The sequence below is a fragment of the Lagopus muta genome, chromosome 18, assembly GCF_023343835.1.
Source record: "Lagopus muta isolate bLagMut1 chromosome 18, bLagMut1 primary, whole genome shotgun sequence".
In the NCBI taxonomy this organism is placed as follows: Eukaryota; Metazoa; Chordata; class Aves; order Galliformes; family Phasianidae; genus Lagopus; species Lagopus muta.
The window spans coordinates 10,302,219-10,314,257 of NC_064450.1; the positions used below are offsets into that span (position 1 = coordinate 10,302,219).

The window sequence follows — 12,039 nt, forward strand, 5'->3', positions numbered from 1 at the left end:
TCACCACAATCTCTGGCATGTGCATCTTTGTTGCAATCATCTTCATGATCTCGGGGGGAACAGGGGAACCTGCAATGATTCCTGCAAGAGAAAGGAGAAGATGGCTGTCTCAGAAACCGTGTGTTTATTCATAGCAGCAGTCCCTCAGAAGGTTCTGCACGCTCAGACTGAAATGCTGGCGAGACCTTTGGGATACACTGGTTCCTGTCAAAATACTTTCTATTTGTACGGATACAGAAGCAAAGGCTGCAGCAAAACCAGTTTGCCTGAATGAATTAAGGGTTGGCAGAGTTCACTTGTTAGGAAAATAAACTCTGTAGCACATACTTAGTCCAAGGTACGGTTCCAGAAAAGGAAAGACTGAGAGCAGAAAGAGGCACAGATTCTGCAGAACAAACATGCCCATAGATCACCACCACCATAAAAACAAGAACCTTTCATCCTGCTATGGACCACCTCTCTGGGGAGGACAGCTCGCATCCCCACCTGTTCAGATGTGCCCCAGGATGGATGACAGCGAGAAAGCAAAGTAATGCGTAGGCTTTGCTGCACGACAAGACGAGACAAGGATCATTTTGCACATAACAGAGCTGATAAATCTGCTTAGGCGTTTCTTTGTGCCCCAGCGCCATCTCCTCTCTGCTGCCATTGCCTCAGAAGGGCAGATGGCCTCCCTCCTTCAGCTGTTGTGCTGAGGCCGTCTGAGATAAGAGAGAATCCTCCAGCACGTGTTAGAAGTTGTCATACGAGTGTCTTTAAAAACAGGCAGGAAAGTTTGGGCAGAGAAACGACGAACAGCTCTGACAGACGCACCGGCTCAGAGCACAGAGCGTCTGCTGCCACCCCGTGGTAGCTCGCGATGAGAAGAGCCGAGCACCATCCGGCTTCCCAGCTTACCACGGCGGCGGCCCGTGGCAGATAAGTCCCCGCTTAGATTGCTTTAGGATGAAAGAAGAGCCCTAAATATACGTAGCTCTGGAAGGAAATCCCAAGGAAACAAAATGCAGCACCAAATTGACGGCTCACACGACACAGCATTTCCCTGCAGAGCAGCCTTTTGCACACAGAGCTGAACACAACCTCCCAGCAGGGAAGCAGAGACCATTTCACCGGGCTTTTCCCATTTCTGCCTGAGTTGCCAGACTTACCTCCCCGCAGGGTCGAAAGGTCGTAGGAGTCAAAGTCCGGCTGGGAGAGCATGTCTATGAACATGGTTGGCGTGCCGTGTAAGAAGGAGCATCTTCAGAAGGGGGAGAAAAGGCAAAGCTGCAGAGTTGGAGCCCAATGCCCCACTCTGTCACACGCAGGACACATCACGTGTGCCCCACACAGCGCACAGACACAGATGCACACATTAAATGTACGCCTGTGCTCGTGTACATACACACAGCAGTAACTCCTTTGTTTCCAACGAGTTACACGCGAAGCACAACCTGGAAATGCTACCAGGGATGGATGCTGAGGGACCGATGGGGGCTACGTGTAAAACACGCGGGCAGCAACAAACCAGGATGGACAAATCCCTGCAGTGACCCAACATGCCCTTATGCTCGGGGGGGCAAAAATGTGCGGCAAGCTCCCAAGTAGAGCAGAGCGCCTTCTAAAGAGCCTTTGTAAGAACAGAGCAGCAAAGCTGCCGCTGTGCAGTGGGCAGGAAGCACGAGCAGCAGCCCGGCAGGGGAGGCAGGGCAGAAAGCTCCCGCAGGGAGAACCCGCCGACTCTCACTTCTCTTGAGACACCGCCTCCAGCGTCGCCTTCCCCTCGAAGCTGGGGGCTGAGAAGATGGAGGAGGAGCCGTGCACCGCCGACACCATGCAGCCTCCCACCGACGCCAGGCAGTGGTAGAGGGGCGCGGGGATGCAGACGCGGTGGTCCTGGGTGCAGAGGCAGGCGGTGAGCGGCAGGGCGCGTCCCGGAGCCCAGCTCCTCGGAGCCCCGGCAGAACTCTGAAATTCACCTTTCTTCCCATCAGATTAAAAGCTACGCTGGTGCTTCTCGCCCTTTCTAACAATTAGTTTGGGACATTTTTCCTATCGAGATTTCATTCTGGATTCTTGCAATGCCTTTTCCTTGCTGCACTTCCTAGGCTGGTATTGCTGTTACATTATAATATACCCGCCCAGGGAACGGCAGTGCTGCTTCAGACATGCAGAATTATGCAGGACTTGGTGCATGCTATTAATTTCGTTTTTAAGATCACGAAAGGCTCTGATTGAAAAATTCTTTTTTTAAAATTATATATGTATTCTTTTTAATCAAAGCCATACTGTGAGAAATAGCAGAACTTGAAAAGAAAGGATTTGCCTTTCATTATTCCTTAGAGGAACTAAAAACAGAAAACATCAACAAGATCTTATACTGGAAAGAGTAACGGGAGCGTAAACATGGCACGAAATGAAGTCATGTAAAAGAAATTAAAACCTCACTCAATAGAATCCAAAGCTAACATCTAGAGCTCTGTAATTGTTCGAAATAAGTATTCACCAAGATGAGAAGCAATTCATTTCACCATTTTCCCCCTACAGGAACACTTTTTAGAAAAAATAAAACAACAAAAGCTTCTCATGAATCTAAAATGCAATTTCAGTGGAACTCCACATGGGAAAAGCGAGGGCCGTGCTTCCATCTGCAGGCACAGGGAAGGCCGAGCAAAGCCTGAGCCGCCAGGCAGAACAGAGCCCTCAGAGCCCCACGTCCCACCCCAGCACGGCAGCTCTGTGGGGCCGGCGTCCTGCAGCGTCCTGCACAGCAGCACACTAACCCTGCACCCTGCCCTGCACAGCAAGCAGCAGCTCCCTGCACATTCGGTCTCAGCGGCACCGAGAGCACAGCCCAAGCCTGCTCTCTGCAGGACCCACCTGCTCTGTGATCCCCAGCCTCACCCCGACCAGGTTGGCATTGTTCACAATGTTTCTGTGAGACAGCGTGGCTCCTTTGGGGCTCCCTGTTGTCCCCTGAAAGGCAAAGAGCATTCTGCAATGAGGTCACCTCTGCAGAGGGCACACGTTCTTTGAGGCAAGCTCCCAGGCACAAATCCTAGCATGATCTCACACTCCATCTCTTCATTCCCCTCCCTGACCTGAGAGATGGGATTTTTTACTTTTTTCCCTTTATCAGCACTCGGTCCCAAACCAGGCAGAAAAAGTGGCTCAGCTACAGCTGGAAAATTCACATGGCAACTCTTGACAAAGGGTTGAGCAGCAAGAAGTAGAAAGGGGAAACCCTAGAAGACTTCCTGTGTTCCGCAGCAGAGGAGGAAAAAGGCAGAGCCAGGGCTTGGTCAAAGAGAGCATTAGGCAAAGGAAGCTCAGCATCCAACAGAGTCTTCTCTGCATCCCCTCTGAGGAACCCAAGCACAAGCCTGGAGCAAACAGAAGCACCTACTGAAGTGAACTGGATGTTGACCGGTTCGTCACAGGACAGGGTCTGCTGCAAGGCTCTTAACTGCTTCATATGGCTGCTGTCCCCAGCCTGCATCACTTCGTCCATGTGAAAGGTACCAGGCAGCTTGGAGTCCAACATAATGACAGTAGATAGGTCAGGTAGCCTGGTAGAAGGAAACGTGCCATCAAGAATGGAGCAAGGAGCAAACTGTCCAAAGAGCTGTATGGAGGCCAGGATAAACCTCCTGCACAGGCTAACCTGTCTGCTTTGGATAAGACTCCATTCCTGTAACACAGGAACGAGAAGCATTTAGAGCAGCTCACGCAGGGTACATACACCAAAGGAATTTTACTCCAAATCTGCCATCAGTGTTATAAGGAAGAATCGTGTGTAGGACGTTCCACCTCTCAGGACTCTGTGATTCTACACAGAGCCCTTCTATTGCTGGCAGCGATGGCTGAAGCCCCAACAGGCAAAGACCAAACCGCTGCTCCAAGGTGTTGTCCATCACCGGTCTGGGATCTCAGCAGCACTCGGTGGAATGGCAGAAGGCCTGAGGCAGCACCTGCAGGGCAGTGCTGGGGGAGAGGCTCAGTGGTTGTGGTGTCTCCCAGCACAGCTCCATTAAGTGGCTGCAAAGTGCCCTCATCAGTACCTGAAGTCCTCAATAAGGAGATCTCTGCACAGCCCCTTCCTCCACTACAGCGTGTTGCCTGCAGCTGAGATGACACAGGGCAGGACACAGCTGCTAGGTCAGTGAAACCTGCCAGGTGTCCCTAACTCACCTTTTGCTCTTTATTCCCCCTGGACTGGAGTTTTCCACTTCAGGACATGACTGCTTTAGAATATCATAGTACTTCTGCGATTTAAACTGAGCAGGGAAGACCAGTGCCTTGCAGCCAACCTGTGAAGGGAGACAGAAACTGATCAGATCTCACACTGGGGTGATGCTCGGGCCACGGAGAAGAGCAGAGCCTACAACACAGTGACCCCACGTGGCATAGGTCCTCCAGTGGCTGTGCATGGGATGTTCTCCGTGCTGCTCTGTTCAGGCACACGATCCTGACTCTCCAGACTAAATCTGAAGCTTTTTATAGACCTCCCTAGTAAGAGCCATCGTATACAAGGTTAAAGAGTCACTGAAGGGCATGTAAAAGGTCTCTGCAAAGTGAAAATGCAGCAGGACACTCTCATGGCCGGGGGTTCAGTTCTTGCTGGGCAAGAAAGCAGAGCTGCAGCTGTGGTTCCCCACTCTCAGAGGATCACTGTTCTTCTCTGCAGCGTGAAGGTAAAGGACTGATGTTTCAGGTCAGGAGTCCCAGTGTTAACAAAAAGCCCAGCCCAAAAGAATCCCCTTCAGCGCTCTGGGCTTATGCTGGAGAAAATCAGAGCAGATCTAACACAAAAACACAGAAAGGGAAACAAAATCCAGGTCTCCTTGGGAAAAAAAGGATAGGAGTGCCATCTCAGGACAGAGATGCAGAACCAAAGTCACAAACAGAGCCAGGAAATGAAGCATTCCCAACACCAAGAGGTGCAGCAGGTCGCCTGTCCCAGTGGAGGCAGGAGCTGGCACATTCGCTTTGGGTTTACGTTGCCACCTGGTGAGAGCACCAAGACTGGAGGGGAAGTGCTTCACTGCAGGGCGTTTAGTTTTAACATCTGGAGACAGCAGCAACGCTGGCAATATTACCATAAGAGGATTGAATGAAGGATGAAATGGGAACTCAAACTACAGCCCAGCAACCCAATTCCAGACTGCTGATGCAAGAAAAATAAATCTCATTGAGCAGCAAGAAATCCCCCACTTCTTTCCAGACAATGCAAAAACCTGCGTGGTGGCCTCTTCCCACATGGCCACCACCAGCCCTGTTCTCTGGCCAGCTCTCCTTGCCTCTTCCTAACACGCCTACGTGTTTAACAGTTCCCCTCTCTGTACCATCCCCTGCTATTCCCTCTAACAAATTGCTTTTATGACTTCTCATAACAAGTCAAGAAGAATTAACAGCGAGTGCCATACAAACCTTCCTGACCACAAACTCCAGCTCACGGGCCTGATAGGCTGGATTCACAGATACCTGAAGAAGGAGGAACAAGAAGGGTAATCAGAGTAACTTACCCCAGAAACCCTCTTCCCTAATGCATACTCCACCAAGAAAGTTCTCCCAGAGACAGGTGACAGCAGAAGCCCCTCCTGTCTGAGATGCAGACCTAAGAGCTCACCACAAGGAACTCACGTTCCTAGAAGTGCTATCTGAACCCTGTGTTTGCATGAAAGAAAAGGGAAAGGATTCATGAGTCAGTCACAACAGCTTTAGGAATAAAAACAGTCCTCCTTTCTCCCTGGCAGGCATTAAATCCAAGCCAGAGGTACTCAAAACTCAAGGGAACCTTGGCATTCTGAACAGACAACCAGCAAAATATCAGCATTCCCCCTCCCTGTTCCCTCTCAACAGAGGCTGCACTGGGCACAGAAGCTGAGCTGACCCTCAGGGTCATCCTGAGCTGTGCTCACACATCCTTACTGCTCCTTAGCAGACACTGGGATGAACAGTGCTGAAAAAAAATATCCTAGATGTGTTACAGCCCTTACACAGAGCACTGCATAAACAGGACACACTTTGGTTAACGTACCAGATCACACCATCAGTGAAAATTGAGGGGAATTTCAGGGGAATGCAGCTTGGGCTGGGTTTCTGAATGAGCATTTGTATCTCGAAGCCATTTAGACACGTTTAGGAGGGATCTCAGTAACTGGCAGCTATTTGGGATAACGCATGTCCCATAAGAACCAACCTAGGGGCAATCTTGTTTGTATCCATCGCTTTCCTGCAGGCTAAAACTGATTTGTTAGCAGCTCACCGTGCTGGGAACGAGCATGGAGAGAGTCAGACTGCAGACCTCATCTCCACCAGATGCTACTGCTGTGTCCATCTCCTTTCCCAATGCACTGATACAAACCCCAGCACTTACCAGGATGATTCCTGCCTGGGCTGTTGCAAACTGCATGAGAACCCACTCATATTTATTGGGACCCCACATTCCTAGCCTGTCTCCCTTCTTCAGGCCAAGAGCAAGAAGTCCAGCTGCTGCTTGGTCTACCTGTAAAATGCAAGACAAGCACCTGAGGATCATAAACATTATGTGGCAGTGGATATCTTTCCACAGAGTGGAAGCCCAGGTGGGCTGTTCACGTGGTGGTACTGCTTCGGAGTAGCTTTCCTCATCCTCATCTTCATTTCCTCTTTTAGGACAAGCTCATTTCCTTACTAAGCAAGATGACTTCCATTTCCATTGCTTCTTGAATATAGGGGTGACAGATACTGGTCTGGGCAGCCCAGTGGTTTGGCAGTGGTGCCTGCTGTGGGGGCTGGATCAGCTGCAGAGCCTGGTGGAGGAGGTGAATCACATCCAAAGGCCTCCTCCTCTGCAAGGTGCTGATAGGTGCAGACCAGACCTCAGCACGGTGCGGTGAGCAGCAGATCTCTGGCTTGGCCAGGATCAGGGCATATGTTTGTCAAACGTCCTATCAGGTTTTTAGGATTCTGCACTTGCTCAGGGTTGAAGTTCAAAACCACTGGAGGTAACAAAGTTGAAAGTCAGACCAACGTGACCAACACAAGAGCTAACGCCTGCTCCAGGTGTGGAAACATCATGACTCAGCCCACAGAAATTATTGCCACCTGATGTATTAAGTATGAAAGTTCGTTTTGGAATATAAAGTAATCATTTCATGTATGCTGTCTTCTCCCTTTGATCTGTAAGGACAAAGGCAGCACACACCAGCGGATGTTCGCTCTGGCAGTGCTGTCAGAGAGCCACACAGAGCACAACCCTCGCTCCTGAGCTAACCAATGAAACCGGGCTGGATTTCCCCATTAACACCAGCTGCTGTCCCAGTGGATCATCAGGCTGTGATGTGAATCAGACACTCACCTCCCCTTTGACCTGAGCAAACGTTTTCCGAACTCCGTCTCGGTGGAAAATGAAGGCGTCACGGTGGGGAAACCGCTCCGCTGCCTCATCCAGGCATTGGCCCACGGTTTTGTTGATCAGAGGAATGTCTAAGGTCCCCTGGACATAACTGTCGGTCACCCTATGGGATGCAGAAAGTGTCCTCGTGTGCAGGACACTGCGAAGGAAAAGAAGCTGTGAGACAGACGCCAGCAGGTTTTCTCTGCTCTCACAAACCCAGCTGCGCTTCAGGAGCTGTGCTACATTATCCCAGCACTGAGCTGGTCGCCTCCCAGCTGACCCAGCTGACTTCCTAGTGCTGTAATGGAAGACACAAAGAATTCCTAAGCCACCAGGTTCAGCTCAGGGCTCTGGTTACAAAAAAAGTGTCTTTGTAATATAAGCAGTCATTACATGCTCCCAGTCTGGAAAAATCGCCCATCTGCCTGCAGTACCAGCGGTGCCCATCTGAGAGTTACAAGCCTTGCCCACTAATCTCTGGATCACCTTTGAACCTCTGCTGTATTCCAGCCTTGGTTGTCAGCCCCGAGCTCCACCCAGACTGAGGACTACAAAACAGTGAACTGAATCCAATGGAAGCGGTTTTTTTCCTTCCCAAGGCCCAGTGCCTCACTCCCATAAGGTGCAAGCAGCGCATCCCACTGCAGCCAGCAGAGCTTTAGCTCTACATCAGCTCAAACAGCAGTCAGCTATCACAGCATCACCCAACCCAGAACAAAGGGCCATCCCCAGCACATCCCATGCTCAGACCAAGCAGAGCACCTCACCCAAACCAGACCTGCAGAAACAGGACTACAGCAGAGTTAAGACCGGTGCACTCATGACATGCCACAGAAATATGAGGAAGGTGGTTCGATGCCAGGCCTGATAGATGAACATCAGAGCTGGTACCGTCCTCCTTCCATTTCAAAAGAACAGACAGCACCCTGAAAGATGTTAGGCAACATCCTAGGACACAAACATGCTTGTCCTCAGTTATCTCCACATGTCAGGGCCACTGTGAGATATTTCCCTCTTCCAGAAACAGAGATGAGAAACTGAACTGTGAGCTCCAGCAAGACCTAAGTGCACTAAAGGGAATCACAGGCAGCCACTTCTGCTCCGAAGATCAAAAGGACCTCCAAAAGCAGTGGGAAGCAGCTGCCCCACCTGCAGATGCCCACGTCAGCTGGCAGAGCAAGCACAGCACAGGGCCGAAACCAAAACCACTCACCCACAGGGCAGGAGCCCCCAGCAGCCCAGGGAACGCGCTGCCCGGTGCTCACTGTGCTGCTCTCATGCATCTGGCATGAGAACCACTCCAAACATTTCTAAATATCTGGAGAGATTGTGGACTTGGCAGTTTATTGAGAGATTGTAACATTAAAAAGTGCAAATGAGGCGGAAGGGAAACAGGGAAAACGTTTTGCAGGGATGTTCATTGTAATGGCTTCCTTCTGCTGGGAAGAGGAGATGGCTGAGAAAGTTAAACAAAACTCAGTCTGCGTCATTTTAACCTGTTCTAAAAAGATCTGCGGAGAACAAGGCAATCTTGTATCACAGAATAAAAACTGCTTAGAAGAGATCAAAGGAGTTGAGCTTTAACCGAGAGCTGCGAGCAGAGCAATGATCTGTGTGTGCAGCACTAAGTGGGCTGTGCAGCCTTTACTGCCTCCGGGAGCAAAACCACAGAGTGTGCAGCCCTGGAGATGGCAGCAATAAAAGCAGGAGCTACCAGAGCAGTGAGGGGAGGGGGCTGCAGGGCCTGCAAAGCGCGCTGCCAGGGGAGAGGATACACAACAAACAGACGTCAGCACGGAGGACAACCTGGGAGGCGTTTCAGCAGAGAAGGGCCTTGGTGGAAATGGTGGCACACAGTACTTGAGGAGCACAGAAATGATACCGGAGGCCCAACTGGAGAGGAAATGGGAAGCAGCAAGAAGCTGTGGGCAGAGCATTATAGTGAAAAGCATTTCAAAATCACTAAGGCTTTCCCCGATGGTCAGCTGCTTCGCTCAGCAGAAAAGCAGCAACTTCCTCTGAAACCACAGCTGTCAAGGATCCAAGCACTGCTGTTCTCCTCCCTCCCTCCTGCTCGGAGCCTTTCTCTGCCCAGCAGCTGCCTGCCAGGCAGGATGCAGCCCCACCAGCTCTCCCACCTCCTGGTTCCTCTCTCCTCACTTCTCACTTCTTTCCTCCACTCCTGTCCTGGGATATTCCTAGGACAGACAGGGTTAAGCAGCACTTGCAGGGTGTGTGGCTCTGAAGCGCTGCCCTTTGTTCACAGATGTGGGGCAGAGGAAAAAAAAACAACAGATGACCCTGAAATCAAATTTTACCCATTCATTACGGGATCAACGCTCTGCAAAGCCTTTGTGCTAATAGCTGAGAACCTGCTTTCCTGCCCGTGAGGAATAACATCAGCACGGCGTTACTTCCTCTGCAAGACGGGGCTCTGCCCCCTGCCTGGCACAAGTCGAGCCGCTGCCTTTGGGAGCAGAGCAGCACAGCCCGACCCTCTTCCCTCACTCCTCGTCAGAAACGGCAGCTCCGCTCGGGTCAGGCTGTCCCTTCTCACAGCTCTGCACAGCAGCTCACACCGCGGCTCCAGGGGCTGCCCCAGGAGGAGGCGGGAGGATGTAACCGAACGAGCAGTAAGGAGAATTATCTTTTGTTTCAAAGCTCCTGGGGTGGACACGTATAAAGACCAGGAGATGAAAGGAAGCTCCACAGAAGAAAAGCCTTTGATAAGAGCTGAAAAAGCTCTCCCTAATCCACAGAAGAGTGCTTTTAGGGGGGCAATAAAAAGCACGGCAGCTCCTGCCATTCTGAGCCATAGTCACATGGCTGCACGGCAGCTTTAGGAAAGCCCCTCCCGTACCTCACGCTGCCACAGCAGGAAGCCACAAACTGTTCGCAGCGATCGGTGGAGGCCGCCGCACTCACACCTCTGCAGCCAAATCACCTCCAGTTCCAGTGGAAGCAGAGCCCATCTCCATGGTGACGCCCCACATTTCCCCACCGGCTGCACGGGGAACAGGCGCCGCTCGGCGCTGAGCTCCCTCGGACGGCCGGGCAAAGTGAGCCGGGGTCAGCGAGCAGAGCCACCTCTTGTGTAACAGCACTTTCACCTCGTGCACCCCGGCTCACCGGAGCCCAGCAGGCGCTGTGCTGCGCTGGGGGCAGCAGAAGGCTTTCATCGACCGCGCTCCTCTGGGGACTCGACCCAAGGGAAGCGTTACAACTGGTCAAAAAACACATTTGGTCTCGCGTGTTCCCCCAGCACGGGGCTGACAAAACAAGAAGCAGAAAGTAGAAGGAAGGGAACGTTCAATTGAAATCCAGACCCCGCAGCTGATGGAGTCTGATCGTTATGCTTTCTGCAGTCTCCTTTGACGTCCTCTGAGCTGCTCGCACAGCCCTGCACCGCGAAGGGGCGACACAGCAGGCAGAGCAGAACCTCAGCTCACACCCCAGTTCCTCCCCGGCTGAGGGGGCAAAGGGTCTCACAGGGGCAGAGCCCCATGGCCCAGGGACGAGGGTTTGTTTTCAATCTGAGAACACTGAAAGTTCCTCACGTGGTCCCCAGAAATTCTCCCGTGCAGAAAGGCTCTGGGCCTGATCCTCACTCCTTAACACACAAAGCCCGAGCAAAACAGCAGCTCCTCCTTCCTCCAGTTTTCACAGCTCCATCTCCCTCCGTCCCAAACGTGGGGATGAAAGAATGTCAAAGAACTGCAAAGTATTTCTTTACAGAACTCTGCGCTCTGAAGTGCTTCAGTGGCGATGCCCTCGCAGTGTGGAAGCACACACAGCTGCCTCCCAAACCCCCACCCTGCACCAAAAACACCTGCAGCCTTGAAATCTGGGTCTGAAACAGCTCACACTCATAGCCCAGAATCACCAACTGGTCTCAAAATGCTTCTCTTCAGAAACACCAAGGGAGCAAAACTCACAGCTTTCATCTGGTTTGAGCTCCTTGAATTCAAATCTGATCTCTGGAAATGCTTTGGCACTCCTGGACCACTTATTTCTTGGCCATAGCAAAAAGCAAAAGGTGTGGGCCAAAGTAAAACAGCACTCTGGAAGCACAGGGAGCCTAGAACAGAAGGAACAAGGCAGATGCATCACGTGGAAGGATCAGCAGCACCATGCTGACAGCAGCCTGCCTCCTCCTGCCCAGAGCCAACAGCCAGCAGGAGCGTGATTGCAAAGAGCATTCGAAGAGAAAGAATGTTTAAACAGAATGGGTCCGAGGGATTTATGTATTTTCTTTAGTGTTTGCTCTAGAAGACAAATAATTCACCCTCCGCCTCCTCCTGCGGCACAGCTGGAGGTAAAACAAATCAGGATTATTTGATCTGGTGGCAGCTCTCCTTTCCCTGCCTCAGCTGGCAGAAGGCAAACTAAACTCCTCTTGGGTTTCACCAATAAACTTTGAGAGCACACATCTTCTTTTAGCAATGCATTCCGGCAGCAAAGCAGCCAGCAGTGCCTGCAAATGAACCAGCCTCACCACCAGGCTGCTCCTGCATGGCAGCGACCTGAGCAGCAAAACTGCACAGAGAAACACTGGGGCGTGGGGGAAAGAGCTTCCTCCTCATCTCATGTGGATGCAAGGTCGGCAGATGGATCGCAGCCTGCCCATAAAGCGCCCATCAAAGCTTATAAAGCAGCCTCAATCAACCCCAGGAGCTGTG

The 12,039-nt window shown here is 51.5% G+C and overlaps 1 protein-coding gene across 2 annotated transcripts in view; it reads right to left on the reverse strand.

The window, feature by feature from the left end:
• The window catches only part of ACSF2 (acyl-CoA synthetase family member 2), a 35,298-nt gene that overhangs the window by 20,903 nt on the left and 2,356 nt on the right, over nucleotides 1–12,039 (reverse strand). For both annotated transcript variants that reach the window (XM_048965554.1, XM_048965553.1), the window contains exons 2-10: nucleotides 7,322–7,517; nucleotides 6,359–6,487; nucleotides 5,410–5,463; nucleotides 4,171–4,289; nucleotides 3,386–3,548; nucleotides 2,860–2,955; nucleotides 1,727–1,875; nucleotides 1,149–1,240; nucleotides 5–81 (exon numbers count right to left, since the gene is read on the reverse strand). In XM_048965554.1, the coding sequence (XP_048821511.1) occupies nucleotides 5–81; nucleotides 1,149–1,240; nucleotides 1,727–1,875; nucleotides 2,860–2,955; nucleotides 3,386–3,548; nucleotides 4,171–4,289; nucleotides 5,410–5,463; nucleotides 6,359–6,427 (819 nt within the window). In that variant the 5' untranslated portion in view covers nucleotides 6,428–6,487; nucleotides 7,322–7,517. The remainder of the gene's footprint in view (nucleotides 1–4; nucleotides 82–1,148; nucleotides 1,241–1,726; nucleotides 1,876–2,859; nucleotides 2,956–3,385; nucleotides 3,549–4,170; nucleotides 4,290–5,409; nucleotides 5,464–6,358; nucleotides 6,488–7,321; nucleotides 7,518–12,039) is intronic.